Genomic DNA, 26115 nt, shown 5'->3' on the forward strand with positions numbered 1-26115 from the left:
TTCTCATTCGTCGAACCCTTAGTCACCAGTTTGATGACTCTAACCGGCCTTGGGCTATGAAAGATGGTCGTGCTCTTCCAATGCTCGTAGTTGCTCTAAATAATCCCGGGAAAATGCTCTAAGTGCGCAATTTCTTAATAAACTCAACCAAAACTACGAAAACACAAATTAGTAATAAAAGTGGCTCTAAAGAGACAAAAACACTACTAATTATGACCAAGAGACGGGGCTAAATCACTATATAATATAAACATATCACCCGCTGGGATGTCTGCGGACGCTGGTGTGTGCACAGCCATGGATGATGCTTATCCCGAGTCTTCAAGCACCAGCCCTGACTCCTCAGAGCAGCGTGCAGGGGCTGCTTTAGAGGTGAGTGATCCTCAGCAAGTTTTGGGTAAAGGGATGAGAGAAAAGATCCCTTCGGTGAAGCTTCGCGACTATGTTACTCACACCATACGGAATAAAAGTCCATTTTCACCCATGACATTGACTTCCTCAGGTACTAAATTTTCTTTAACACATTTTGTTAATCCTCATTGCTATTCTGTAAAACATAGAAAATTTGTAGCTGCTATTACAGGAGGCACGGAACCGAAAAACTTTAAAGAGGCAATGAAGCATGAGGGGTGGCACAAAGCGATGTCTGATGAAATTTGGGCTCTAGAAAAACAAGGTACTTGGACTCTAGAAAAATTTCCACCCGGGAAGAAAGCGCTTAGCAGTAAATGGGTCTACAAAGAGAAAAATGATGAACATGGAAATTTGCAGTGATTGAAGGCGAGGTTTGTCATATTTGGTAATCATCAAGTAGAGGGTCTAGACTACAATGAGACCTTTGCCCTGGTAGCAAAAATGACAATAGTACGAATGTTTCTTGCTGTTGCTGCTCTGAAAAATTGGGAGGTTCATCAAATTGATGTCCACAATGCTTTTCTACATGGTGATCTAGAGGAAGAGGTGTACATAAAAATTCCTCCTGGTTTTGAAAATAATAACTCTGACAAAGTTTGCAGGAGGAGAAAATCATTGTATGGTTTTAAATAGGCTCTTCGGTGTTTGTTTGCAAAACTGACTACCGCGTTGAAAAATTATGGCTTTAGCCAGTCATATTTGATTATTCGTTATTTACTTTAATAAAAGGGAATTTACAGGTGAATGTATTAGTGTATGTCGATGATTTAATCATTGCAAGCAATGACAAGGCTGCTTTGATTAATATTAAAGCATATTTGGGAAGTTGTTTCAAAATGAAAGACTTGGGAACTCTGAAATATTTATTGGCTCTAGAGGTAGCCCGGAATAAACAGGGATTTTTTTATTTCTTAGAGGAAGTATGCCAAGGATATTATTGCAAAGTCGGGATTAACTAATGTGAAGCCTGCGGAGTTTCCTATGGAACAACATCATAGGTTGGCTCAGGCAACAGGTGAACTGTTGAAAGATGTTGAGAAGTATCGAAGACTGGTTGATCGATTGATATACTTATCTGTGACCAGACCCGACTTGACATATTCAGTTCATATATTATCACAGTTTATGCAAAGTCCTAGAGTAGAGCACTGGTCTACAGCTCTGCGAGTTGTGCGGTATTTGAACAAAAATCCAGGTCAAGGTATTCTATTGCGATATGATAGTGCTTTACAGTTGGAAGGATGGTGTGATTCGGATTGGGCGAGTTGTCCATTATCTCGCCGATCATTGACTAGTTGGCTTGTGCTACTTGGTCTATCTCCTGTGTCATGGAAGACCAAAAAGCAACCCACGGTGGCTAAGAGCTTGGCAGAAGCGGAATATCATTCCATGAACGGTGTAACTTGTGAATTAAAGTGGTTGAAACAACTACTTTGAGACTTAGGTGTGTGTCATGAGAATGGGATGCGTCTATTTTGTAATAGTCAATCTGCTTTGTATATTGCTCAGAATCCAATGTTCCATGAGCGCACAAAGCATATTGAGGTAGATTGCCATTTGTACGGGATGCGATAATGGATGGTACTATATCTCCTTCTTATGTTCCTACAACACTTCAGTATCTTCACCAAGGCCTTGGAAAAGGTAAAATTCGAGTTTCTTCTTCTCAAGTTAGGCATTAGAAATTTGGCTGCTCCAACTTGAGGGGGAGTATTGGGATATATTTTAGGAAATAGGATAATTGTGAATATTGTAAAATATATCCTAGAGTATTTTGTGAGTTATCTTAGGATACTTGGCCTCGCCCTCCAAGTATACCTAGCTATATATATTGTATACGGCCATGATATTGACAACGAGAAATACAGAGAACAAATTAAACACAATTGTTTAACAAACCCCTATAATACTAATTAAGTAACCCGTTAACACTGACTAAGTGACCCCTATAAAACTGATTGAATAACCCTTGTAACATTGACTAAGTATCCTAACCCTATAATACTAATCAAGTTAGTCCTAATGAAATAACTCTATGATTGTTGGTCACACGGTGTGGCCAGCCATATATAAGAATTTCAGTTTAATCTAAGATTTTTCTTAAATACTTTTATCTATAAACCTTGGTGGATTACCGGGTCGATTGTATGAAATGAGCAATCAACAATATGTTAGGCATGCAATTGAAATTGGTTAGAATGTTAGATGATTAGTTTATGACTTCGAAAAAGAAAAGAGCTAAAAACTAAAAGATTTGATAAAAAAAATCATTGAATGAACTAAAATCAATCAGTACAAATCGCAAAAACTTGAGATCAGTCTAGCACTCTATTGAATTTCAAGTACCATGACATTATACATGGCAATATTACAATTTTACAAACTCTCTAATTTGTGTAGTCTACCCTACACAATACATGGATACGGATCTTGATGCACCTGTCAAAAATAATACGACTCTAAGAAATTAAACCAAAAAGATCAGAGGGAGTACTCCTTGATTGTTTCTTGCCCATTCCAAGTTTTCAACGAATAGGTCCTCATCATTGTTATGTCCTGTAGTATGTAGATACATTAAGAAAAATAAATAAAGTGCCTAATATCGTTAAGTACTTGCTTGTGAAAATGTTATTATTCATATTCATTTTGAGAGAAGTTATGATGTAGTAGTAGAATGCAAGGATAATTTTATTTGAATGAAGGAAAGTATCATTTTATAACAGTGGCGGATCCAGCGGGGGTTCAGGGGGTTCAACTGAACCCCGTTAGATCCGGAAAAAAAAATGGAAATTTTATTAAAAAAAAAAAAAACAGAAAAACTATATAAATTATATTCAAAACAAATATATAAAATGTTGGCCGCGCAGCTCAGTTGGATAAGATAGTAAATTTTGGACTGAAGGTCCCGTGTTCGAGACTTATAGTAACGCGTTCTTCTTTTTTTTTTTCACCTTTGCAATCGAGCAGCTTATGGGCCATTCAGATAACGAAATCAAGTCCACCTCCTTTATAAGCTGAATATTTTGCAATTTCGTGCTGCTGTACTTCTCAGTTTTTTTTTATTATTTTTTTTTTTTTTCAAAATCTAAAATATTTTAATATGTTTTTCACTTGTTTAAATTGAACATTGTTAATCTTTTTTCTAAGTGTTAATTTGTCAATTGTATATTGTTTTTTAATTGTATATTGTAAATCTAATAATGAATAATCTGTTTTTGAGTATTTCAATTTTTTAATTGTTAGTATGTTGATTGTTTTGTTGTGTACTTTTCTAATTGTATTGTTAACTGTTAAATACTTAAATGGGCAGTAGAGTAGTGTAGTACTGATTAATGTTTTTTTTTTTTTTTTCTAATTATATTATTGTACTGTGCGACCCTGAAAAGTTTAAAGCATTTTTGAAACAAATCTCAAAAATTAATTTCAAATTTTTTTTTAATAATTATTTTGCATTTTTTTTTGGAATCTGGACTTATTTTGTTATGTACTTGTGTATTGGTATTTATTTGAACACTCTATTTTATACTTGAATACCCGATTTATATCAGTGCATTCGGATTTCGGGTGTTTGATGAAGTTCGAACCCCCTAGGTATAATTCCTGGATCCGCCACTGTTTTATAACCACTTGAAAATGCATAATTAAAGAGATTAATCAATTGTTTACCTCAGCTTTGAGCACCCTACTATACTAGTTGATCTTCAAGTTGAAGTAATTAGTAGATTTGATGACTTGGCTTGAAAGTTGCAACTTATGTATAGCACCCATTCAGGCATCCTTCATGCATGTTCATCAATTGCTCTGCAACCTGTAATTAACCATTTTAGTTTTAATTTGACCTATTTTCTTATAATAATATTTCTTTTGATGTTAAGGAAATCTCATAAAATTAATATACCTCTTCAATGCTTCCATCTTCAATGTCTGTGTTGAAAGAAAATAACATAGTTTCATGTAGAAAATTTTCTAATTCTTCTACACTTAATGAACCTGAAATTGTAACAAAATGATACCTATTAAAAGGAGAAAAACAGGGGAAAATGCACTAAAAATTCAATAAAATTTTATTTTTTTTGAAAAATGAGTAAATTATATCATTAATTAAATACTCCCTTCAATTCCTTTTGTATCTCTAGTTGTTTTATTCTCAATTCGACAAGCAAATTAAAAATTAATAACAAGAAATCTTCAATATATATATATAAAATTACGAAGTACATAAATTTATGTAGAGTTTTACGTATTATTAGATTTATCTCGGCGTGTATTTTAAAAGTATTAACTTTTGATTATTAATTACTCCGTAAAATATATTGTTAAGCATATTGATGATGATAAATTAAGTCAATTGAAAATTAACATAAATGAGACACATAAAAATCAATTAAATTTAAGAAAAAATAGACAAAAATGAAATAAATACCTTTAGATTGACAAAACCAAGAGAAGATATCAAAAACAAGTTGTTGGGACTTTTGGTTAGAATCATGGCCACCCCATTCATTTTGGATGGCCATTTGCAAGCCATTCCATTTGGAGAGGACCCTCGATATCCCTTGACAAAACTTGGACATTATGACTTCAGACTCCATATATGAATATGAAGATGATATCGATGTCGGCTTATTCTTTATCATCATACCATTTTCCCATTGCATCATCGTTTCCATTGCACGAAACGTATACGAATATCAATACCAATATCAATATGATCGATCTCACTTTTGCACCTCCAGATCACCCTTACCTCCCACTAGAGGGAGGGGGGAGTTAAGGATGGTTGCGAGGAAACAAAAGAGAGATTAATTATCAACGAAGTTGATATAAATCATACAAATAAAATGTGTTGTTGTAAGCACTAGATCTTTAATTGATGGTACACTTACAAGTACATAAAATTTGGTAGTTAGCTAGATTTGAGGATGTAATTTTATGGTATTAGTTGTTTGGAATGATGGAGAGTAACACACGGGACAAAGGGGGTTTATATATAGGTTTAAGCTTCACACATGGCCAGCTAAATTATTATAATTATTATTGTTATTATTTTTCTAGTTAATAATTATGAGTACTCCTAATATATCGTGCTAACATGCCATTTTTTTGTAGTTTGATTGGGTAACCTCTTATTTTTAGTGGATGAAAGAATATTAATTGGTCCTTTCTGTCAATATGTAGCACCTGGAAGGCTGGATTGGTCAGCTTGTGGTGGACACTAGCAAAAATGATGACCGATCAAAGTAGTGAGTTGTAACATATAATAATAATATGAGTACATATTTGAAAAATGGCAACCGGCCAAGAAGACTATGTACCCTACGTCATGTGAACTTCCAGCTACTGACATGTGAGGCCGTGAGGGGTTCACTTAAAATTATACTCCGCATTCGAGTAATTCTTATGTTTTAGAAATTGACATACTTTCTTTATCACACTTATCAAATGCAATTAATTTCTTTTTTTGGAAAATAATTATATTTTAATATTATATCACTCTATCTTTATGGTCCTCACTCAAACCTAGTACTAATTTTTTTTTTATTACTGTATTTATTTCCGATCACATTCATTACTTTTCAATTATTAACCCTGCTATCTTTCTTTTACAATTTTTTTATACTCCAACTACTCTATTTCTGCTTAGTTTATTTAAGTTAATTCAATGCTTAAAATTATGTGTCGGTCAAACTGTAATCCTTTTTTTTACAATAGCAAATTTCTAACCAAAACAAACTACAAATAATTAGAGAGGGTAACACGGAACTTTTAGCTATGTCGTCTGACGTTTGCACTTGGTCTCGTTGAGCTTTTAAAATTGTGCACCTCTAGAACGAGGCACCCACTTCCCTGATTTCCTTAGTCATCCAAGTAATCAAAATATCCTTACCTAGTCTGTCTTGAAGATTCTTAAAGAGGGAAAGAGCATCTGAGAGGATGAGAATCCCTTGCTTACCATTCGCTCGAGCCCATTTCATTGCTTCAAGGCAAGCCCATGCCTCACATTGGAGTGCTGATGCTGCTGCACCATGTTTATCACCCTTATTTGCCGCATTATCATGGCCACTACCCATGACTGCCCATCCAATCCCTGCCCTCGTTGTGTTCTTAACCCACGACCCATTCATTTCCACAATGAAGTTGTCATACACTACGAGAAATCAGGCGAATTCCGACGGACTGGTTCCGACGAACCTGAAATTCTGTTGAAAAAAGCGAAATTTCCGACGGATTTATGTTCTGTCGATTATTTTCGACGAATTCGAAAATTCCGTCGGAAATTTCTGACGGAAATAAATTCCGTTGGTATATATGTGCTTTCAGACGTAATTTTCCGTCGTAATTTACAATTTCCGACAGATTTATAGTCCATCGGAAATTTCCAACAGAATTTTTCGTAGGAATATAATTTTAAAAAATTAAAATCCTTTTTCCTAAACCCTAAAATGCAGCCCTTCCCCCTTTCTCTCTTGTTTCTGCCTCTCTTACTCTCTCCTCTTCTCTATTTCTACTCTTTTCCTTCTCTCTACTCTTCTCCTTCATTCTCCCCTCTTCTCTCCTTCGTTCTCCCCTCTTCTCCTCTCTTTCCTTTACTCTTCTCGTCGCCCTTTCTCTCTCCTCTCCTCTTTCTTGTATTTCTCCTCGCCACTAGCTCGCCTCACCATCAATGAACGCCAAATTCGAGGTTTAAATTATGAACACCATCAACTTAAGGTTTTTCAGGTCAAATTCGACCATGAAAACTCTAGATCTAAACTTTTCATGGTCGAATTTGACTTTTAAAACCCAAATTAGACGTTTTTTCGGTGGAATGTGAGGTGTGTCTTATTTTTCTATCTTTTAACTTGGTTTGGGTTTTTTTTCTTTATTTTTATGGTGGTGTGCTTAAATTGCGGTGGTTGGAAGGGATGAGGGGTGGTGAAATAAGGTGGGTTTTTGGTTGTGGTGGGTGCAGATTTGGGTTAGGGATTTCGGTGGTGGTGGTGGGTTGTTAGTCTTTGTGGGTTAGGGGTTTCGGTTAGTAGGTTCTAGGTTAGGGGTTTCGGTTAGTGGGTTATGGGTTAAGGGTTTCGGTTAGTGGGTTGTGGGTTAAGGGTTTTGGTTAGTGGGTTGTGGGTTGTAGTGGTGGATTTGGGTCCTTGTGGGTTGTAGGGGTTTCGGCGGTGGTGGGTTATAGTGGATCTGGGTCGTTGTGGGTTTTGGTGGTGGATCTGGGTTGTGGTGGGGGGGTTCGGTGGAGGTAGGTTGTGGGTTTGGAGGAGAGGAGTTACGGATTAGGGGTCGGGATAGGCTTTTTACTTTTTTTTTGTTTCTTTAAATGACTTTTCTGACGGAAATCCCGTCGGAACTTTCTGGCGGATAAATGTCCGTCGTAAATTTCCAACGGAGTTTCCGGCAGAGAGAAATCTTGTCCAACAACTTAAATTCCGAGGGAATATGTCGTTTTTCCTACAAAAGGTTTTCCGACAACCGGTTTTGACTGAATTTCCGTCGGAATTTGGTTTCTCGACGAAAAACGGGGTCTTTTTGACGAAAAAATTTCATCGAAATTCAACTGTTTTCTAGTAGTGATAACCAGTCCTTTCTTTTCCCAATTGCACAGAATTACAACTCGGAGGAAGGATTGGATCTTCCCTTGAGTTGTTTATATTATTATTACTATTCCCTTCACTTTGGCTGAAAGTTTCATGATCTTGCATTGCCAAGTTGATGAATTCTGTGACTAACCTTTTAGCCCCATTGACACCATTGAAATCCTTGCATTCCTAGTCTTCCATAAACCCCATAAATTAGCAATAAACCTAATGTTATAGGTACCATACTTACTGTTGGGTTTCGATGAGTTCGACTCATCGCGAAAAATAAAACCTGAGCCCAAGGAAAAACTCATAATTAATATAACAAAAATGCATAAATAACAAGAATAGAGAAAAAGGCTAAATTACCCTTGAAGCGTGCTTCGCTAAACCAAATGGAGCTCTTACTTGAGAAAGTGAAGTCTCACAAAGGGTGATGACCTCCAACGGAGTCCACCTACAACGTAACCCGACCATTCTACTACTTGGAGGTTAGCCAAGTCCGACCAAAAAGACTACTCAAATAATTAATGAGTTTAAAGGTTTTCTTTCAAGTGGAGATGCTTTTTCAAACTCTTACTTAAGTGAGTTTTCCCAATTCCCAAGTGGAATATTTATAGGGAAAATCAAGTGAGAAATCCACTCACCCATCAATGTGGGAGAGTTGGTAAAATCAATGTTCTCCTTTTATTTTTAAAAGAAAACCAAAAGAAAATAACCAACAATTAATTAATCAACAAGTGGCATTCTAAGAGGACGGGTTAGGTAAGGACTACAAGGGAAAAGGGGGGACCAATACTTGATCCCCAAGGCTCCTAAAACCGGCTCCCTTAATGCCAAATGCCCCAATGGGCTGCTGCCACGTGGCAGGCTGAGCCTTGGCACCCAAGCAGCCTAGCTGACGCTTGGTGTGCGCGGCTGGCTTGTTGCTACGCGTGGCTATGCGGCTGGCTGTAGTGCCATGCACGCATCGCTGCTAGTAATGCTTGCACGCTAGTGCACTACTAGCTAGCTAGCACTGCTATCTCATTACTGCGGTTGCCCCGCACATCCTAGCATGGCTTACTAGCCATGTGCTGGCAGCCTTGCTAGCATTGGTGCGCTAGCTTGGCGCAGCACCTAGCCAATCAGCCTAGGCTCGGCTTAGTGCGCATGCTAGCCACCTTGTTATACCAAATGCCCGCAGCACTCGGTTTGCTCGGGGCATTCCGATGCTAGGGGTATTTCGGTAAATTGTTGATTAATTAGTGATTTTACCGTCTCGCCTTTTAGTTATTCGACTCGACTTGTGACGCTCGGTTTTGACGCTCCAAGCTTGATTTCCGACATCTAAATATTTATTACTCGAGCGACTCATTAATTCCTTCCGAATTAATTCGTCGTGTCAGATCGTTAGTTGCTTGGGTGTGGCCCGATGGGTTCAGTCAAGATTAAGCTGTAATATTAATTATGCATTAACATAACTAATCGGAAGCGGCCTCCACCGAGGCATTCCGATCACTTGAACTTACTGAATAAATAGCTTTCGAATAGCTCCGAATTCTCTATCGGAATAATACACTTGTTCGAAGGACACCATTCCTTTCACTTACCATCCTCGCTATGAAATAGCAAGATATAGTGTTGGATCCAAATTCTTAATGAGTTGAAACCAGTAAAGTCAGAGCAAATTGTCAGGGAGCTATTCTCCCAGACCTCCTTTGCTAGATTACAAAACCTAAAAATATGTTGGTTATCTTCCTTGTCCACTCAACAAGACACACAAGTTTCCTCAACTTGTATGCCAGTTTAATTTTAGCTATGTTGTCTTTTATTGCAATGCCATCATGAAAAATTTTCCACAAAAATATTTTCCATTTCGGCTAAATATTCATCCTCCAGATGAGCTTCATAAATTTCTACTCTCCTAAAGAGAAAGCCATATTTCCTGCCCCTTGTTCCTTTGTGAGGAAGTAGTAACCAGTTTTAACAGTGAACGTACCCGACGGGTGGTATTTCTGGTTAAGGAAATTGACCTCCATAATACAGGGAAGCTCCATGGACAGACTTGACCTTGTGTTATTCCAGTCAAAACATTCCCTAACTTTTCCTACGTTCCAAGAAGCAAAATCCCTGTGGATAAAGTGATTTACCTTCCCTCTTAGCGACACTCCTAGAGTCTAATTCGAGTTTGAAATTGGGGTTTTTCCCCATTAATGCAAGGTATACTAATAGCTTTAATGTCTTTCCCATTGCCCACTTTCCAAGCAAAGCCCTTCTTGAAGGAACTGGTCACATTTTGCAAGCTTGACCTTCCCGTTGAAGGGCACCATAATTTCTCATAAGGCCTAGTTAAATTACATATTCCGCATGGTTAAAAATCTCTATATGCACTCTTGAGAGCAAATGTTGTGGGTTCAGGTGCATCCTTGTTGCTTGTTTAAACATGAGGGCATCATTAAGAGTTAACGTAACTTGAATGCAAAGACCTGCCATACTCTTGGGGAGTTGAATTGTCGCTTTAATCACCTAGTGCATACCTTTATTCCCATTGTTGGACCACCAAAACCTTGTGATAAGGGAGTCAATTTTGTTTACAATGCTTTGCGGAAGTTTCAGGCATTTCATGACATGAGCCGAAATACTTACTAATACTATTTAATTATTATTAATTTTTCTGCTTGGGATATACGCAAGGAGGCCCAAGAGAAAACCTTTTCCAACACCTTGTTAACCAAGAATTAAAACGAAGAGCTTTCCTTTCCCTGAATATCAATTGGTGCTCCTAGATGAATCCCCATGTGTTCAGTCTCAGCCATGGCTAGAATTCTTTTTGGGGATAACTATGTGCTAATGTCGACCCGTAGAGAGAATTTCACAAAGAACTTCTAGCTGGAGATCAGATTTAGTTGTTGGCCAGAAGCTTTACCAAACGTATGAAGAATGTCTCTGATGCATAAATATGATTCCTCAATTGCTTTAAAGAAAAGCATGGCATCATCTGCGAAGAATAAGTGTGAAATCGAAGGAGATCTTCTAGATACTTCTAAACCTTTGAATTGATTTATATCCTTTGCCAGGGTCATCATTCTAGAGAGGATATCCATATAGAAGATAAACATATACGCGTATAAAGGAGAGAAGTAATCTGTGGTTTTCCTGTTAATGACTGCCTTGAAAACTCACTATTAAGATACAATATGAAATCGTTCTGATCCAGTGACTCGAGAACCCATAAGCCTGCATTAATTTAAGGAGAAAGAGGCAGCCTACTCTATCATATGCCTTTGACATATCAATTTTAACTACCGTATAGTTCGAACCTTTTCTTGAGTTTATAAGATGCATAAGTTCATGGCTTAGAAGAACATTATCTTCCATATATCTCCTTAGAATAAAATCATGTTGATTTTCAGTGATAAGTTTTGGAAGGATTACCTTAATCCTGTTGACAAGGCAATTGAAATGCACTTATACACTGTATGTGTTGCATAAACTGATTGGCCTAAATTAATTTACCATTAATGGAACCTTGACCTTTGGTGTTAACACCAGAAGGGATTGATTCACTCCTTCAACATGTTTCCTAATTTCAAAAATTGGTGGACACTATCTATCACCAATTTCCCTACATCTTTCTAGCATATTAAGAAAAAAATTATGTAATTAGTTATATGACCCTGACTAAGGCTTGTGATGTTACATATATAGGTAACTTGTTTAACAAGCTCGGTTCTTAATGAAAATTTAAAATTACCATTCTTTGGTATACTCATTATCCCAAAATGTCTACCACCTCCATGACAATCTACATAAAGAATATCGTAACTTAATGCATTTTCTATTTTCACATAAATTTTGAAGGAAATCAAGGATAAGATTTCACAAATGGATGATTTGTGACTCCAAAATTTAATATTATGACTATCAATATTTTGAACATTTCGGTTGTGGATTTCTTTGAGAAATAATGTAAGAAGTTGAGAATATGTAAGATTATTTGACTTAATTTATAATGGTCCGATCCAAGGAGTTGAACATAGAAAATGACACATGGAATGCATGCAAATAAATGGTATGAGTTCAGGTTCTAAGCGGTTTGAAATGAACTTTGTTTTAATTTATTGCAATTAAATGGTATGGAATCAACTTTGTTTCAATTTATTGCGATTAAATGGTATGGAATCGACTTTTTAAGAAATCCATAGAAATTAGAAACATTATAAGTTGTTGTAGACACCTACTTTTGGCCTCTTGTCCCGACATGAAGTGCGATGATGTTACAAAAATCCGTTCTTCATGCAAAATCAAAGTTGAAGTGTGTATAGACTACAAAAAGCATTATGAAGTAAGTTAAAATCCATATTTGAGACCAAGTTATTTAAAGCCTTGTCCGATTATTAATTAGGCCTAAAATGTGCTCATACATGTTTAAACTTGATTAATAACATGCCTAAATGATGTTTAATGCAATGATTGGATCCAATGGAGCTTACATTGTTAAAAAAACGAGCCAATTAGATAAAACAACCATCAAATTTCTATGAAAGGCCAATACAGATGGATATCCCTTTCAAAGATCTTTCCAACGGTATATTATAAGCCCAATTCCGAGTTAAAACGAAGAATTTATGATAAAAAAACTAAACCGGGACCAAAAACCAACACCCTTACACTCCAATGGACATATCTTTTTATACATAACATATTTAAACCTAATTCTAATGGAATTAGAAAGTAGACATTCAGATCTTTCCTATGATATCTCACACGCCTTAATCTGACTTCACAATCAAAAGTTATGGAAGTTTTAAAAACGCATTTTCGAATAAGGCAAACTGCATCGAGCGCAACTCAGTGTGTTGAGCGCGCCAGGCGCGCGCAAGTCATTGAGATGCGCGCGGCAACCAGCACGACTCAAAGAGTTGCGCGCACCACCTAGAGGCGCGGCTCTTAAACCCTAACCCTAGAGTCCTACGCCTATAAATAGGAGTCTTTGTTTAACCCAAAAAAGGACAGAAAAATCAGAATTCTAACCCTAGCATTCTCAAAACCCTAATCTCTTAAGTTCTCTTACTATCATACTACTTTTCTTCTCTCTTCCCAAATACTTTCCAACCCTAATTGAATCCATTGAAATCCTTGGAGGTATGAAGAAGAAAGAAAGTCCATAAACGCATTAAACGGAGATTTAACATAAAAGAAGAACGGTTAATTTCCTGAGCACTTAGATAAATCACTTTTCTTTTATTGTTTAAATAACTTTAATTGAATAAATATTGTTGTTTGATCACTTTAAACAAAATTTTAATTAATTTAATTCACATAGTATCCTTGTGTTAATCAAGACTAGAATTTGAATAATTAATTGATTGTTTTATCACCTAAGTCAAGGCAAACATTGTTTATTCTTTTCACGAATTTGAATAAAAAAAGAATAAAGACTTTTGCAATGTAATTCCTACGTGATTAATGCTTGTAAATAAAATCAACTAACTTAGATTTTAGGAGCCACGTTGCATATATTTTTTGGTGATGAAATTGTGAAAAAGGAAGAGCTAGTAGAGGCCGCACTAGGGTTAGAATAGCGATTCCTCCCTAAAAGAAATGTTATTTTAGTACCCTCGCTCCCGAACTCATTTCTGGTACACATAGACCAATTTGGGCATGGGTAAACTTATGATTCGTGCTAAATATCCCTTGAACTCTACTTGGGAGAAAGGCATGAACGAGGTTTATGAGTTTGCGTAGAACTCATTGGCGACTCCTACTTGTTTCTTACAAAAAAGCGTAATGATAGGATCAATTCTAATACAAGGTCCCCAAACAGTCAGGAATTCAAATCCTAATACACCCGAACAAGTGTAAAGTCCTAGGCTTTTAAAGGGCCATGGGACTTTAAGGAGAAGAATCCCCTACGATGGGCACACCCTCCTTACAGTGGCGACACCACTGGGGATTTAGAGGTTGCAAGATTAGTTCTTAGTTATGGTTCAAGGTTTCCAACACTAGGTTACCTATGGGTTGTAACGAGAACAAACTTGGATAATCTCTAGTTAGAGAGTGAGACTTGAATGCATAATATCTTCCTTTTTCACCATTGGGGATTGGCTCATTGACTAGGGGCTGCCAACACTAGGCTTCTATCCCAAAATCAATAACAATCATCCCACCCATATCGCCAACAAAATGTTGGGAGGGATATGTCATGGGTCAACACGTTGAGTGATTGATTCGTGCATCGTCCCTTAAGTTATGGTACCTTTGGACACCCAAGCCTTGACCTTAAAATAGCATTGTATGCTTTGACAGTTCCTTTTATGTGCTTATGTAACTACATGAATAAATGCTTATTATGTCCTTCGTGTCTAATCTAATTAATTCCAACTTATTACCTAGAGATATTAAAAAAATTTGCAAAAAATGTGATTCGACAAAAAAAAAAAAAAAAAAAAAAAAGAGAAATCGAACCTACTAGGTGGCGCACGTAACAATCAAAGTTGCGCACACCCTCTAAGAGTAAGTCCAGAAGTTGCGCGCGACTCTTCCGCGCAACTCTATGACTTGCGCGCGCCCACTGTTCAATGTTGACTTTGACTCATTACGGGCAATGTTATACGGAGAAAACGATATTACCGCTTCAAGGTTAATCGTTAAGTAGATGCTAAAAATATCTCTTTGGCTAACAACGTTGTTTAACTTAGTTACTTTTACTTTGATCGCCTTTTACAAAAAATGCAAAAACATGTTTTTTATCGATCTTTTTGCGTATTCGTGAAAACAAAAAAACGCATGTGGCAGATGCTACTCTTGTAGTTTCACTTTCCACCTTAGCGCAAGATGGAAAATTGCACGCAATTCTATTTTCGATTATGATAATTCGTTTACGTGCCTAATAGGACGTCATCAATATTCCCATTCTTAAACGTGCCTATTTTCGTGTTCATCATTTTTTTAGTTGTAATTGATCAACCTTAATTTAAGAGTATAATTTATTTACCTCTTCTATGGTTTAAAAAGAAACTCCTGAGAACCTTACTTGGGATGATTGCCTCACAAAAAAAAAAAAAAAAAAAAAGAGAGAGAGAGAGATTAATAACAAATCCTAGCATGTCACTAAACATTAAAAATCAAATCTTTAGCCCTAACATGATACTAACATGATATTAGAAAAGAAATAGGAAGCATCATAAAAACATGCATGATATTAGAGATTTTAGTTATTACCCTAAACATGATACTAGGAAGCAATAAAAACATCCTAACATGATACTAGGAATTAAAATAATCAAAGCATGATTCTTATATCAAAAGAATAATTAAATTACTTACTTGGATGCCTCGTATCTCTTTCTAATAACAAAATACACGCGTTAGTAACTTCAAGGAAAATAATAAAATCAAACAATTAAATTAAATAATTGAAATAGGAATTTGGGACCAAACCCTCAGAAATTATAAACCTTTCACGTTTAGGGAGAAGGCAACTTCGAACTTGGCTAGGTGTTTCTAGAACTTGTGAATGTGGAATTTTGTGAGAGGGGAAGGTTTAGAAAAAGAATAGAGAGAGAGCAACTAGCTTTTAGAGAGAGAATAGAGAGAGATGATGGATTGTTGATGATTGATGATAATTGATTAATGATAACGGAGGAGATACGACCCCTATTTATAAGAAAATAGTCCGAAACAAATCAAGTCCTATTCGGAATAAAACTAGCATCTGTCACCAGGCAACAGACATCAGCGCCAGGCAACAGACATCAGCGCCAGGCGACAGATGTTAGCGCCAGGCGACAAACTTTGTCATTTGGCGCTAATTAAAAGATAAAACGCGCTTTTGTATGGAATCCTCTTCTTAATATGATTAAGCAGCAAATTCCGCGTTAAGCAGATTAAAATCATATTTGTACCAAATCACATATTTTATTCAAAATAAAACTCTTTAAAATATAATTATCAATCCTAATCTCATTAGAATTAAAAAGGAACCTTCTAAATATTCTAGAAGGTTAAATCAATCCTAATAACCTTAGGAATAATAACTAATAGGCCCTCCTCTAGATCATTGCGCCACATATAAAAATCATTTTGAGCCCAATTTAATATAATCCATAACTTCCTCATTATTCATCGGAATTGGGCTTATAATATATCATTGGAAGCTCTTTTTGAGCCCAATCCAACTACACTATTATTGGACCCTTACCATGGACCCAACCAAATTGGACTGACTATTTTCATAAATAGAGTATAAGAAAAGAAATATTTTCAAAAACAGAAAGAGAGATATTTTAATAAAAACATCCACATCACTAGACTCTTCACACTTTCACTTCGTTCGACAATCAAATGACGTGAAAATTATTCATCACTGGGTTTGTTTTTGGGGAGACACATTTGGGTGTCTACACCCTTTCTTTCTCTTCTCCCTTTTTTTTCGAAAACAATTCACTTTAAGTAAAATCCTTAGATGATTACCTTGTTGAAGTCAACACAAATCATGACATTCCATTAATGATTGTTCATGAATTTTTTGACATTCTTCATCAACAAACTTGCTTAAAGTGAATTCGTATTACAAGGATTTAAAAAAAAAAGAAATAAAACAATCATTTTGATGTTGATTCATTATTTAAATGCTTGGCAGAAAAGGTTTAAGTGAACGCGCTCAATTTCTCGTGATACACATTACTAGATCGTCTTCCACATTCGCATACTAGTCCAATCATGGGTGACAAAGCAGTATTGGAGAAACTTAGAAAGGAACTCCAAAACCTAAAGGCCCTACGAGAAGAAGAAGCCCAAATGAAGGCTCATAATAAAGCAAAAAAGGCTAAAATAAAAGCAGAAAAAGAAAAAGAAAACATTCTGCAAGAAAAAGCAAGAGCCGAAAGAGTAGAGACCTTGGAGAAACTTGTCCTTCGAGCTAGCTCAGGGAATAAGTACTTCAATTATGAGCTTGCACCACAACCTAGTGGCAAGACTCTCCCAGAAAAGTTCTTGACTACGGATTTACCAACCTTTAAGGCTACAGACAATCCTAGGACTCACTTAATGAGCTTTATTGGATTTATGGCATTCAAAGGGGTTGACCATAGCTTATATGCATGTACTTTTACTCTTTTATTGGACCCAACTTCTAGATCATGGTTTTATAACCTCGATGCAAAACAAATTTTCACTTGAAGTGACGTTGTAAAAGCGTTTTTTGCCCAATATGGAGACAACATCGAGCTCACAACTATCTTGCGCGATCTTGAATTGCTTAAGCAAGAGGAAGAAGAAGGCTTTATTGACTTCTGTTCCAGGTGGCGATCAAAGGTTGCTCTTCTTTCACAAAGACCTCCAGATCATGAACTTGTCCCAAAGTTTATAGACAATGTGTCTCCACCATACAAGTGACATTTACAATACCTTAGTTTAGACACATTTCACAAAGTCTATACTGTGGGAACATTAATTGAAAGGGATTTGATGAAACCATGAATCATATAGATGACCTAGAGTTTTAGAGAGGATTTCGCCTATGTTGGAAATGGACAAAGCTCGAAGACACAATCTCAAGAAGTTGTCAACAATTAAAGATGTAGCACCCTAGGTCTTGTTTTGTTTCTTTTTCTTTTTTTTCTTATGATGGACTAAGAGATTTATACTGTCAAATCTACTTATTATGTACTCCCATTAATTAATGAATAAAAATTATATTTTCAAGTACGTCGATCTTGTTCTCTTTTCAATCTCTTTGTTGTTATTAGATTGAATTAAATAAAACACATACATGCAAATATGTAATATCAAAAAAGGCATACATACTCAACACTTTTAGAATCTTGATGAGCTTTGGCTAACAAGATGTATTGGATGAAAAGAGGCCCATCTGTTGGCCCACTAAAAAGAGATATGATGACTACACCAACACAGGAGGCAACTTGAAACTCCACGTAGATAATCTCATGTTAATAACCTTAGAACAATCCATCCTTTGTTAGCCCTTTTGAGATTTGTCAATTGAGCCTTACTTATTCAACCTACATTATTCCAAATCTTGGGATGGAATGGTGCAAATAGATACAAATGAAAAAGTGGGGGAACGAAACATAAAAGGGGGACACAAAGTTAGTCTAAACCCAAAACAAAAAAGATTGAATGCAAAAATATTTCTAAACCCAAAACCAAACTTGTCAAAAAGAGAGAGAGAGAGAGGAAGAAAGAAGAAGAAAAAAAGAGATAAGACAAGGGAAAAGGCACCTAATGTAAGAATTGTCACACAAAGTTAAAGGATTTAATTTGAGAAGCACCAAAAGTAAGGGATTAAAGGAGTATACTTGAGCCTGTCCATTTTTTATAACCTTGAGCCTAGCCCCGTTACAACCCTGGAAAGGCTCTCCTTGAGGTAGACCATAATCTTGTACCACAAAAATCATCATTCCACGAAAATATGGCCAACCTTAGGCCTTTGCACATATTGACCTACTATTGAGTAGTTATGCCCATACATAAAATGCATGAAGTGTTAAGTAATGATTGCAAAGTCACATAAAAAAATCAAACAAATTGGTTGATTTGATAGCCAATGGCTTGACGACACCATTTTAGTAAAGCAATCGAATCAAACTAAATTCGATGTTTTCCATATCTTTTGCCAAGCAAAATGAGATGACTATCACTTTAAAAACACAATCATCTTATTTTTTTTTTAAAAAATAGGGCTATTTATTACCAAGGTTATTCAAGTTCTATATACATTGCCTAGAAAAAAAACGAGTTAATACAGTAAATTGATTTGATATATCGACAGCCTCGACGTCAACTTTAGATGTCTTTTACAGGTCTTGAGCATTGGTCTTTTCACTTATCATGAGCAACTAATATGTCCTCCTACGTGGGATATCTTCATCCTCTCTAAGCGAGGAACATTGATTAAACATGATCGCTACATGAAAAAATGATCGTTATCGCTATTACACGTATACCTTACTACCAAGTCATTACGATGATTCAACTGTTCAGTCAATAATCCTTTTCAAAAACATGTTTAATTCTCTTTCTTTATTCTTCTACGGGAAAGTTGGATTTCTCTTCCTTTTTATGCAAATTCGTCATTTTTGTTCATTTCTTTTTTGGGGGTAAGTCGGGATAATCCCTCCTATTAGCAAATTAAAACTCCAAAAATGGTAACAAATTTTTGCTCTTTGGGGGCTCAAAAAAGCCAAGACATCTCTACTTTCCTCTATTTACAGATTTGAACAAACTATTTATGCTACGAAATCAATGCCATGCAAAGCTTATTACGAGTCATCTTAATAACTCTACATGACGAAGCGAAGAATATCACTTCCTATTATTTGACCAAGATAATTAATTATGTAATTACTTTATCAACCAGTTCATGATAAACATATGCAATATTCCACAAATTGAAAATGAAAATCTTGGGACTTCAAATAAACATGAAAAACATCCCCTAGCATATGTACACATGAATTCCAAAAGCCACCTAAGTCTACACTTGGGGGCTATGAATTAAAAATATAGATCTCATCTTAACTTTCGTTTTGAAATGAGACCATATTTTGGAAAGTAATTCGAATTATTTTATAAATTATTCTAACACGCCATCAAACCTAATTTTGATAAATATTCATTTTCAAACTACGGCATCTGTTTTATTGGAAGAACTTCACTTTCAATTAACAAAATATGACAATGATAACAAACACTAAAAAAAGGAGAGACAACAAGGTTATACATACGAAAGTTTGGTCACATTTTCATATCTTTGTTGAAATAAGTTGCAAATTACAACTTAACTTCATCAATCTTTGACAAAAAAGTCACACTCAATTACGAGCTAGACTTTTCTTTCCATTTTGGGTCCAATTTTGAAAATAATATGATTATGTATTTTGCCTACTAAAAAAAGTTTCTTTATTTTATTTTCAAAACAAACTTTCATGAAATTGAACCCTCTCCAAATTTTGAATTCTAGTTCGAAATAACATATTTCTAATAAAATAAATAGTCTTCAAAATTTCCTTTCTGAATTTTTAATTCATTTCGCAAATGAATAAATTTTCAGATTCTCAATAACCGTTTGAATAATACATTTATATACATAAATATTTCCAAAAGGAATGAACTAATATTCGACTTCTCCTTGACTCAAACTTGTTCTCGCCTAGTCATCCGGCGAATATTGGCTTAGGGATGGTAAACAAACCACCTACAAGACCAAAATCAAAGATTGAAAAGAACAAAGAAAATATTTGATGTTCTAAAATCAACTTTGAGAATAAAATCACCACAATGATCTTTACAAACGTTTAGACATAAGGTAAAGATTACTAAACCTTAACTATAATTGTTTTTGGTTTATAAAACTAGCAAGGAACTAACTTGCTTCCTTAAACACGGCCTTAGCTAAAAGGCGTCAGCCATGTCAGTGTCCTAAAATGTTCTCAAAAACACAAAAACATGGGATACATAGGCTCATTCCAACATCATGATGATATGAATGGCCTAAACAAAAGCAAGTCATTAGAACTACCCCAAATTGGGGCTCCAAGACTTGTGAAATAGCAAGAATGCGCATAACCCGACACATGGGGGCCCCAATATCCACAATAAACAAAATGAGAGATTCATGTCATTCGAGTTACTTTCGAGAATCACCTAAACTACAAACGGTTTACGTAGATCTCGAGCCTTGCCATTTTCAAACGTGTCACAATGATTTAATAGTCATTTTGTTCCATTGAAAACTAAGTTCGCAACTAAACTTGGCCATAGAAACAAACTACAAACATAAAACATATTCGAGCCATTTTCAAGTTCAACGTCAAAAACTAATCTTAGTGTATAGTTGTTGTTTCCATCTTCAATTTACTCTAAAGATTGGAGAGTATAACTAGTATAGAGCTGTAGGGAATATTTCAAGCATCCCACACTTGGGCCCCACTGTGAACATACACTTAAGCATGGTGGCGTACAAAAGGAAGGGAACTAGAGAAAAAGAGTCGCCAAGAAGTTTTAGGAACTTTTAAACCATTCACAGGGTTAAGGTTACACCCCTTCACGATCCATAAGATCGCAAACTCCATAGTGGTCTGAAACCATGATTGGATATTCGGGGATGAAGGTACAAATCCAACATAAAAGAAATTGAACCTGCCCTAAGTAGGCCTCTACTTTATTCTTCTCATATTCATGTGCGCTTTCTGACTAACATGCAACCAATATATTAATCCAAAAACTTGCTTAGTCTATGTTGGTTGAATATTAATGCACAAACAAAAATATTATTGGCGATCACTTGAATTAAAATCACATTAGCATAAATAAAACTATTAATTATCTTATTAAGCGTGATTTTAAGTACAAATTCCCTTTAATCCTGCAAGAGAGGGCGTGATCAAGCAATAACGATAATATCAAGCAACATAATAACAACAATCATCATAATAAGAATCGCAATGAAGCATAATAATATTATTAGCAAGACCCTAGGCATGATACTAACAAGATTAATAACAAATCCTAGCATGTCACTAAACAATAAAAATCAAAGCTTTATTCCTAACATGATACTAGCATGATAGAAGAAAATAGGAAGCAACCTAATCATGATACTAGAAAGCAATAAATAACACCCTAACATGATACAAGGAATTAATATAATCTAAGCATGCTTTCTAAAGATATAGAGAAATAAAACAACTTAGTTTGTTGCCTCGTATCTCTTTCTATCAAAACAATACACACGTTAGTTACTTTAAGGAAAATATTAAATCAAACAATTAATTTAAATAATTGAAATAGAGATTTGGGACCAAACCCTCAGATATTATCAACCTTTCACGTCTAGGGCGAAGGAAACTTCGAGCTTGGTTAGATGCGTCTAAGTCTCATGAATGCGGTATTATATTTTGAAAAGGCTAGGCTTAGAAAAAGGGAGAAAGAACTAGCTTCTAGCTTAGAGAGAGAGAATTAGAATTAGATGATTTTTATGATTGTTGGTGATTAAAACGGGGAAATACGACCCTATTTATAGAGAAAAACATTCGGAAACGAATAGAATAGAGTTAGAATTCGAATCGAAATAAAATTCCTTTTGACACAGCAAGGTAGGGACTATCTCGACACGATAGGACTATCCGGCACGATAAGATTATCGCGTCGCGATAAAAACAGTTTTTTGCAAATTTTGTTTTTATCATAACTTTTGATCCAGAAGTTGAAATAAGTCATATAATATGTTGTTGGAAAGCTCTTGAAGTATACTTTTCAAACCAATTTCAATCAGAATAAAATATTTTGTTGATAAAAAGATATAGCCGAAATAGTGGAAGGGTGTCAGTTTTGGATAAAGTTTCATATTACTTTCATATCTTTTTTGTTATACCTCAGAATTAATATTATAATATATCATTGAAAAGATAATTTCAAGAGCTATCCAACCATATAAAATTTGGATAAAAATTATGAGTCACGAAAATATTATCTGAATATATTCCATTTCGCACAGAACAAGGACTCTCAAAAAGAGAAGTTTCATTCAATTTCAAATTCTTTAATCTTATCTTTTCAAAAAAGGATAATGAAAATCTCTTAGAAACTTATAGAAGCTTATAATTAATCCTAATTAGTTTAGGAATGGGATTAAAGCCTTTAGACCCTCCACATGATAATTGGGTCGTAGGTAGAATCCTGTTTGGGCTCAGTTTAGTACTTTGGCCATAACTTCCACATTATTCATCGGAATTGGGCTTTTAATATATCTTTGGAAATATCTTTTCAAGCCCCATCGAATTACACAATTATTGGACCCATATTATGGACCAAACTAAAAATGGACTTGACGTTTTTCATAAACAGGGTACGAAAAGAAACATTTTCAAAAACAGAAAGAAGTATTTTTATTTAAAATAGAGAGATTTATGAGACTCTTTCACATTTCACCTCGTTCGATAATCAATGACAAAAGGTATTCATCATAGGGTTTGGTTTTTGGGGAGACACAATCAAGTGTCTATAGAAGCCCCCACTTTGACTGAGTTTGGATAAACATAAGTTTCAAAAAAAAGTAAAAGTAGCAATAGGGACGGAAAATGATTCAGAACGTTCTACGATCCTAAATCATTCTTGTAACGCCAATACCTGAAAACTAGCGATAGTTTAAACATATAAAAGAGTTAAGAAACGTGTATCTTGCACCGTCCAGTACACGTCTCTAGGGTAACCGATTTTTAGTGCTGCATTTTGTGACGATCTTCAAAGCCAGGGGAATATCGCCGAAGACCGCTCCGCTCGTAGCCGTCTTCACCTTTTGCTGTGACAGTCCTCCGCAAGCTAGGGAACACCATCGAAGATTATTCCGCTTGTAGCGATCTTCTGTTGTTTTGTGACCATCTTCTGCAAGCCAAGGAACATAGTCGGAGATAACTCCGCTTGTAGCCATCTCCCGTTTTCGTGATAATTTTCCACATGCTAGGGAACATTGTCGAAGACGACTCTAATTGTAGTCATCTTCAGTTGTTTGTGACAACCCTCCACATTCTAGGGAACATCGTCGAAGAACATTGTGCTTGTAACGATCCTTAGTTTTGTTATTGTGACAATCTTCCACATCCTAGGGAACATCGTCGAAATCTAGTACATCACGAGCTATTTTCTTGAATCAAGGTGACAACCTTCAAAATTATAGCGAATGTCGTCGAAGACCGCCTCATCACGAACCGTTCTTCTCAAATCTGGGTGACGAATTCCACAATCTTAGAGAAAGGCGTCGAAGATCGCCCATCTCGTGCTATGTTCTCAAATCAAATGATAACCTCCTCAATCATGGGGAAAGCTATCGTAGACCACTTCATCTCGAACCGCCCTTCTCAAATCGAAGCGAGAGACTCTTTAACCTTAGAGCCTCCTGTCGAAGGCTTCTTTATCTTGAGCCTTCAAATTCTTCTTGTCTTTACCCTTAGAAGTATTTGACCTTTCCATCTTTGGAAAATTCATCTTAAGAATCATATCTAAGATTCTTAAAGTCTTCAAATTGATATGTAGAAATCTTCCATCCTAGGAATTCTTTGTGACTATAATCAATCCCTAACCAAATGTTCTTAATCTTTTTTTTTTTTCAAATCTGCTTCATTTGATCGTCATCAGGCCGATCATAAATCAAGTTGTAATCAAGCTGACTACTGATCAAAAGTGTAATTTTTCAAAGGTGTTCATTTAATCAAAACTAGGCTAGATCTTGTGCCATGCACAGTGATTTATAGTTATAAACTAAATTAGCCCCGTGCAATGCACGACATAATAAATTTCTTTGAAATAAATATATTTTATATATGTACCTCATATGAGAAAAAAAATATAGAAACATAACCATTAATTGCAATGGTATTAAGATCTAAATAATTTTAAAGATAGTAAAAATCTAACCAAATTATACAATACAGAGTACATTTACACCGAGAGTAATTATATTTGGAATCCAGATAGTTTTTTATAAATCCATAATAATGTAATAAAAAATAAATAGAAATAACATATTATAATAATTGTCTTCAAAAAAATTATACTCCGTACATGTAATTTTATAATTTAAGGTAAAAAATAAGAAGGTTTCAAAAAATAAGTAAAAATAAAAATAAGAATATGATGTCTGCAATTGATGTAGGCGGGAAATTTTTTTACCACAACTTGACATCTGTACAATTTAAATAGCGGATGATGTCAGCGGTTGTTACTTTAGTTATATTTATAGATTTTTTTCAAAATAAAAAAAAATAAAATAAAGTAAAAAAAAAAAAACAAAACTATTGTAATAATTTAAGGTAAAAAATAAAAATATGATGTCAGCAATTAATTTAGGAAGGAAAAATTTCAACCACAACTTGACATGTGTACAATTTGAAAAGTGATGATGTCAGCGGTTGTTGTTTTAGTTTATTTATAGATATGATCCGTCATCAGGCCAATCATCAATCAAGACTATAATCGGGCCGATTACCAATCGAACAGCTACCGATTGCTCATCAAAAGGCTCAAATGGATTAGTCACGGACCGACCAATCCAAATTGGAGACCATCGAAGGCTGACGCAGGTGAATCAGAGCCATCGTGCAGCGACAGGTATATCGCGCCGCGTTAGGAAGCTTCGTGCTACGCCAAGGTGCATCGTGATGCGTTGGAGTGCACCGTGCTGCGTTGTTTATTTTGTAATGCGCTTGAATCCTAGTCAGAGATTTTTCAGCTTGTTCAGCTTTGGACTTAGTGTACCTGCATCTATATTTTGGACTATAGTACTTTGCTCATGTTTTTCTTAGGGTTGACCTAAGGCTTGGTGCTATTTAACTCATTGTGTGAACTCGACTTAATGCGTTTTGACACATACGACTCAACATGACTCAAGGTGCAAGACTCTACTCGATGTGATATGACACGACATGACTTAATGTACATGACTCGTGTGTGCATTGTATTGTGATTGTGCTCGACTCAAAATGCAGAAAAGCAAAAATTTTCCGTCATTTTTGTGGAGGGTACCGACTTTCTCCCGAAAAAAGAAAGACGCAAAAAGGAAGAAATGAAGTGTTTGAGAGTGCATGTTGAATGGGTTTAGTCAAATGTATGCGTTGTTATTGTATCTCATGGTGCAAGGATTATAGCATCCTAAACTTTCTCAGTTGATATCTTGATGATGAAAGTATTTGGGTAACTTAGGCACGGAGGCTAAGTACTTCATACTTTGTAATGCAATGATGATTATGATGATGAGTGATTTTGATATGACAAGGCATGCTTCAACATTGGGTTAAGGTTTCATGACAAAGGGTTCCTAAAGGAAGGATTATTTGGTCATGTATCCATGATGTGTGAAAGTGACACTAAAGTTAGGCCGCAAAGGCTAAGTATATGGAAAAATATTTTGAAATGAGTCAAATAGTGGTGACTCTTAGGCTGGGTAAGCTAATGATGTAGGGATCAAGCCCCCAAGTCTAGCTCTAAGTGGATAAGGATAAGGATATGATTATGCGTGAATATGTATGTGAATGAATGCATGATTATTACGGTCGCACCCCAATGTGAGGTTGCCTACGTATCCGTTAAGAATCAGGCCGAACGTAGCTCTAGCCGAACCTCGCAC

General features: G+C 35.6%; 2 protein-coding genes across 3 annotated transcripts; one reads left to right on the forward strand and one right to left on the reverse strand.

Annotated features, from left to right (window-relative positions):
* Positions 1 to 855: 855 nt before the first annotated feature.
* On the forward strand, positions 856 to 1851 carry LOC145580984 (secreted RxLR effector protein 161-like). Its single transcript, XM_081638061.1, has 2 exons — positions 856 to 1008; positions 1330 to 1851. The coding sequence occupies exons 1-2, from the start codon at positions 856 to 858 to the stop codon at positions 1849 to 1851; spliced, it is 675 nt and encodes a 224-aa protein (XP_081494187.1).
* Positions 1852 to 2809: 958 nt separating this feature from the next.
* On the reverse strand, positions 2810 to 5216 carry LOC145582081 (uncharacterized). Of its 2 annotated transcripts, none has more exons than XR_014099747.1 (4): positions 4838 to 5216; positions 4313 to 4427; positions 4081 to 4222; positions 2810 to 2970 (listed from the first exon to the last, which is right to left on the reverse strand). XR_014099747.1 is itself a non-coding variant. In XM_081639112.1 (4 exons), the coding sequence occupies exons 1-3, from the start codon at positions 5082 to 5084 to the stop codon at positions 4166 to 4168; spliced, it is 396 nt and encodes a 131-aa protein (XP_081495238.1). In that variant the 5' UTR covers positions 5085 to 5216; the 3' UTR covers positions 2810 to 2970; positions 4081 to 4165. The 2 variants fall into 2 exon arrangements, 1 of the variants encoding a protein (XP_081495238.1); XM_081639112.1 differs by having other exon boundaries at positions 4313 to 4404.
* Positions 5217 to 26115: the final 20899 nt, after the last annotated feature.

This window comes from Chenopodium album, chromosome 15 (genome assembly GCF_948465745.1).
Source record: "Chenopodium album chromosome 15, dcCheAlbu1.1, whole genome shotgun sequence".
Classification (NCBI taxonomy): Eukaryota; Viridiplantae; Streptophyta; class Magnoliopsida; order Caryophyllales; family Amaranthaceae; genus Chenopodium; species Chenopodium album.